Here is a 5,841-nt window from a genome sequence, read left to right as displayed (position 1 = left end):
TGGCCAAAGATTGACAAGCGGGCGCTTTAGTGAACCTGTAGAGGTTTTAATGGTGGCGACGCAAACAACTTTACCGTCACCAGGGTGCAAATCGAGGATTCTTCCTAAATTCCACCTGCCCGGTGGAAAATTATCGTCTCTTATTAAGACCATTGTGCTAATTTTAGGGGATGAAAGTGGGTCTAGCCACTTGTTGAAGCGTATGTAAATATTCTTGACGCCAACGACGCCAAAAATCCTGATGAATGCGTTGTAGAAGTTGCTATCTCGATAAACGGTTTAAAGGTATCTCAGAAAACTCTGGAGTGGGAACTGCAGATGGCGGTTCCATCATGAGAAAGTGTCCGGGCGTCAAAATATCAACACTTTCAATGTCTGAGGACAGCGGTATCAGTGGACGCGAATTCAAACTGGATTCGACCAACGTCAAAATGGTGTTGAATTCTTCGTACGAAAGCACTTGATCGACAATTACTTTCGTTAAATGGAGTTTCACGGATTTGATACCTGCCTCTGCTAGTCCGTTGAAATGGGGACCAGAGGGTGGTGAAAACTTAAAATTGATAAATTCTTGTTGAGCTGCAGTTTGCATCAGCTTCAATTGTTTACTTGCTCCGACGAAGTTAGTGGCGTTGTCACAAAAAATTGTCTGAATTCCTCTTCTTCTTGCAATGAAACGCTGCAAGGCAGAAAGAAACGTCTCCGGCGATAGATCGCTAGCCAGCTCTAAATGCACAGCTTTTGTAACAAGGCACATATATAAGCTTTGCAAGCTTTGACACCACGATGACGGGTCAAAGTTATGTAATAAGGACCTCCGAAATCAACAGCGTAACTGGATTTTCAGGTAGTGGAGCCATAGGGGGTTGATAAGGTTTAGGAGCAATTTTCCATCAACGAACGCATTTTGAAATTGCTGAATTGATGGCGCGTTTGCTAGCTAGAATCCAGAATTTTTGAGAGATTGAGTATTGGGTGGTGCGGCACCCAGCATGCAAATGAAAAAAACATAAATATAAAAAATTTCACTTATTTATAATTGTATACAATAATAGAAAACAATCATTTATGCAGGCTGTTTCTGTTGTTCTTTCTTAGCAGCTTCAGCTAAAGCTTGTTCCTTTTCAAATTTCAAACTTTATGATAATGATCTATGATCAAAAAAGTTAAGCGGCTCTGACGCGGCAGGAGCATCGGAAACTTCGCGTCATGTGGCAGATGCGCGTGTTTTATTCGTCCTCCCACTCGTAAAACACCCTCAGAATCAATGAATGCGTGCAATTTTCGAAGAGGAAACGAAAACTTTTTGCCTTCATACTCCTGAGCAAAATACTTATGTTGGGTGAACTTGACAAGCAACAAAAGAGCGGAGTACATCTCACTGGATGACAGACTATCAATAAATTTGACGGTCCGATTCATTACATTATTTATAAATCGCAAAACATACGTTGTAACACGTAACAAGTTATTGAATGACAAGAATCTGTTCAGCAAATTGTCAACTAAATATTCATCATTGGGAACGCTTAACAGAACTAATTTACGCTGCTCCTCCACTGGATATGAAAAGGAAGAGGTCGGAATGAAACTTGATATCTCGCCTTCTTGCAACAGTGGTTGACCGGTAAACCACCAACTTACAGAGAGAAGACGAGAAGGTTACTACCTTCTCGTCTTAACTTAACTTTCCCGAGATGTACTCACCTCGGGAAGCGATGTCTGCGGGATTATTTTCTGAATAAATATAATACCATGAATTTTGTGGTAAATTTGTTTGTACAAACAAAACACGATTGGCCACGAACGGTTTCCAACGAGTAGATTCGCCGTTTAGCCAATGAAGCACGATTTGCGAATCTGACCAAGAGACCACTTTCTTTATATGTATGGTTGGTTCCAAAATTTTGACAGTAAATTGCATCAATTTGCTCAATATGACGGCAGCGCAAAGTTCTAGGCGAGGAATAGTTATCTTCTTTTAAGGCGCAAGTTTAGATTTTGCACTTAAAAAATGAGTAGAAATCGAAAAATCATTAGGCGCCCTCAAATAAATGACGCATGCGTATCCCCTCTGACTTATATTGTTGCCAGACACGAATAATGTCAGGGGGCGGCGTTTCATCCCAATCAATTTTTGATATCCAAAGTTGTTGGATTAGGTTTTTTGCGAGAAAAATCATAGGTGCAACAAATCCGAGGGGATCATACACTTTTGCTAACTCAGAGAGCATAATCCTTTTCGTACATGAATGGGTTTGCAGAAAAAACTAAAGTATTCACTGCTGGGATTCCAATTCAATCCCAAAACTTTTAATGAAAATGGTTGTGACCCATTGTCGAATGATAGTGAGTCAACAGACAAATACGATTGCTGGTAAATCATTCAGAAGTGATGGTTCATTACTACAAAACTTACGCAATTGAAAACCAGCTTTCTCTAACAAAGAAATTAAATCATCGCGCAGTATGCGAGCGTCTTCAATGGTGGGTGCACTAAATATAAAATCATGGATATAGGAATTATTTGAAATAATTTCGGCGGCATGTGGATGATTCGATCTTTCATCTTCTGCGAATTTGCGCAAAACGCGAAGTGCTAAATATGGGCTCGATCGTAGTCCATAAGTGACGGTTTTCAAACGAAAGTCTTGTACTTTATCATTCGGTGAAGAGCGAAAGAGAATTCTCTGAAAATCACAATGGCTAGAGTCCACCCAAATCATACGATACATTTGGCGTATATCACAGCATATAACAAATGGAAAAAGACGAAAACTAGTTATTATTTTGGAAATATTGGGTTGCAATTATGGACCTGTCATTAGATGATCGTTAAGGGTTTTTTGAGAGTCAAATTTATAAGATCCGTTGAAAACAACTTGCAATTTGGTTGAGATGCTTCCAGGTTTTAGTACGCAATGATGAACTAAATAGTACGAATTCGACTGTATTTCATCGGCAGGAATAACTTCCATATGATGTTATTTAAGATAATCCATCATAAATTCTCTGTAGTTTATATGCAACTGCGGATTCTTTAATAGACGACGTTCAAGAGAGTAAAATCGAGATAAAGTGAAATCACGCATATTCATGAACTGTGGCGTTGAATTTTCAAAGAAAGGCAAAGAGACAACAAATTTTCCGTAATCGGCACGAGATACCGTTTCCAGAAAATTTCTTCACAATCAACTTCTTCCTGACTAAAATGTTTGACCTCGGGGACATTTTCCGCTTCCCAAAATTTTTGTATGTCACAGTCGTGCACATTTTCGAGTGAATTTATGAAAAAATATGAAACGGGATGCGGAAATAGTATATTGGGCAAAAAGTGGGGAAAGTCCAACTTTTCTCGCGAGTGTGGAAGCCACAAACACACGAGCGAGAAAAGGACTTTCTCTACATGTTGCACACTATACTTTTCCTACAACTGCACAAATTTCAATAATTCAAGTAATGGACTTGATTCAAATCAAAATGGCCTTCGTTGACAGTATGTGCTGATTTATTGCGTTTCTATAGAAACGACTCAAATGCCCAATTTCATTGGTCTACCAAGCGAGGTGTGGGCAAAGTGCCATGGAGAATAATATTTCCCACATTATGAGCAATACATCGTTTTGGAATTTAGTAAGCTGTGGAGAATATGCTACTTTTCATAGCAGTTGTAGGAAAACTATTATTGGTTTTACCAAGTAAAATATACCCGAATACAGTATTTATAGCCACGGGTTGATTATCATTAGCGGTAATGCAGTCGGACAAAATAATTCGAGAAAAGATTTCTGCTCCCAGAAGCAAATCTATGGCTCCGGGACGATGAAATGATGGATCAGTTAGGGGTAAATTACGAATATGATTCCATGAATTAGTACAAACTAGATGTACAGTGCATGAACTGTTTCCGTTCAAGAGATACAGGGTGATTTTGGAAATTGATACTTTTCGGACCCCTCCTTTATCTCCGAAGTTATTAGAAATAATGCTGAGGTAAAAACCACGTCTGAATCAGAATTCTGCGTAGAATCCAGTGGCGTACTCAATATTTTTTTTCGGGGTATGGTTTTGAAGATTCAACACAAACTTATGTTTTTTTTAATGGAACACCATGTGTATCATTACTTCGTTGAATTCGTTATTTTTTTTCCTTCAAAATGTTATATGACACTTTGTAGGTAGGATGTTCAGAAATTTTTAAAAAACACTAAAACATCAAATAATGATGATTTTTTGTTAATGGGCAATGGATTTCCCATAGAAAAAAAGAATCAATAATGATAACAATAATTTATAGCGATGACAGCTAGATCAGATTGGTTTTTTCCCTCCAATGCCTACTTGATAAAACAATGCTCACAAATCCATAGTAGCCATAATAATTACAAGGATGTTTGTATCATCAATGACCTATTACTTTTGAAAATCAAAAGTAATAATCCCCTTATTGAAACATAGAAAATTCATGGCCCATTTACAAAAAATCATCATTATTTGACGTTTTAGTGTTTTTTTAACAATTCTGAACATCCTACCTACATAGTGTCATATATCATTTTGAAGGGAAAAAAATAACGAATTCAACGAAGTAATGATACCCATGGTGTTCCGTTAAAAAAAAACATAAGTTTGTGTTGAATCTTCAACAATACCCCGAAAAAAAATATTGAGTGCGCCACTGGATTCTACGCAGAATTCTGATTCAGGCGTAGTTTTTACCTCAGCATTATTTCTAATAACTTCGGAGATAAAGGAGGGGTCCGAAAAGTATCAATTTCCAAAATCACCCTGTATCTCTTGAACGGAAACAGTTATGCAAAATCTGATTAGACCAATTTAAGTTTCACGAAAAAGTAGGACAGGAACGTGAAAACCGCAAGGCTCTATCTTAAATAACAAGCGAGAAACCTGGCTGTCTCACCCAAAATGGGATGCACTGTACAGGTAAATCTTCACAAATTTTATCAATAACTATAGCGTCAGTGAATAAAATCGGATTATCTGACATTACTGGTTTCAATGAAAGTGACACTGATCCACCACTCAATTTAGTATTCATGGATCCCAATCCTCTCACCTCAACAGAATTAGGAACTTTACGCAAGTTCAGACGTCTTACTGCCTTTTCCGTGATGAAACAAGTCATACTACCCGAATCTATTAAACATCTTAGAGATTGATAAGCACCGCGGCCATCACAAACATCAACATAAGCAGTAGACAAAAGAACATGACTGGGAAGAGCCATGACTCCAGCACCAACGAAAGTCGAATCATTATCAGGGCGATTTGAGTTAGTTTGCGATCGAAATGATTCTTGACCATTTGACATAGCGGATATTGCAGATAGTGAAGAACTTAAAGCATTAGCAGAGCGAAGTTTAACGTTGTCGTGGAGAAGCGTGTGATGAAATTTTGACTTACATACTTTACATGTATGGCAGGATCTGCAAGATCGTAAATCATGAGAGGAACTTAAACAATTGAAACATAGCTTGTTTACTTTACAAAAGTGATAGCGATCAGAAACAGGCTTATTAGAAAACGTAGAGCAAGTATAGAGCGAATGATTTGCTTGGCAAAAAATACAAGTAGCGGCGGGCGATTTATTGGCAAACAATGCAGTATTACGAGATGAAGCGGGACGTATAAATGGAGCAGATTTTCGCATTGTATTTTGTTTATCATTAATTGTTGGCGGAGTTGAAGATCCCAGCGTTTCTAAAACAAGACAATGTCTATTAATGAAATCAATTACTTCACTGAATGCTGGAACTTCGGTAGATTGATGCTCCATTTCAAAACGTGTAAGCGTATTCTTGTCAAGGCGTTTTATAATCA

At 38.0% G+C, this 5,841-nt stretch overlaps 1 protein-coding gene across 1 annotated transcript; it reads right to left on the bottom strand.

Moving 5' to 3' along the window:
- Positions 1 to 262: 262 nt before the first annotated feature.
- Positions 263 to 757, bottom strand: LOC123678667. The gene has a single exon (XM_045615804.1). The coding sequence runs from the start codon at positions 755 to 757 to the stop codon at positions 263 to 265; it is 495 nt and encodes a 164-aa protein (XP_045471760.1).
- Between the last annotated feature and the right edge of the window lie 5,084 nt (positions 758 to 5,841).

Source organism: Harmonia axyridis, chromosome 4 (assembly GCF_914767665.1).
Source record: "Harmonia axyridis chromosome 4, icHarAxyr1.1, whole genome shotgun sequence".
Lineage (NCBI taxonomy): Eukaryota > Metazoa > Arthropoda > Insecta > Coleoptera > Coccinellidae > Harmonia > Harmonia axyridis.
This window is presented reverse-complemented; position numbering and strand designations above follow the sequence as displayed.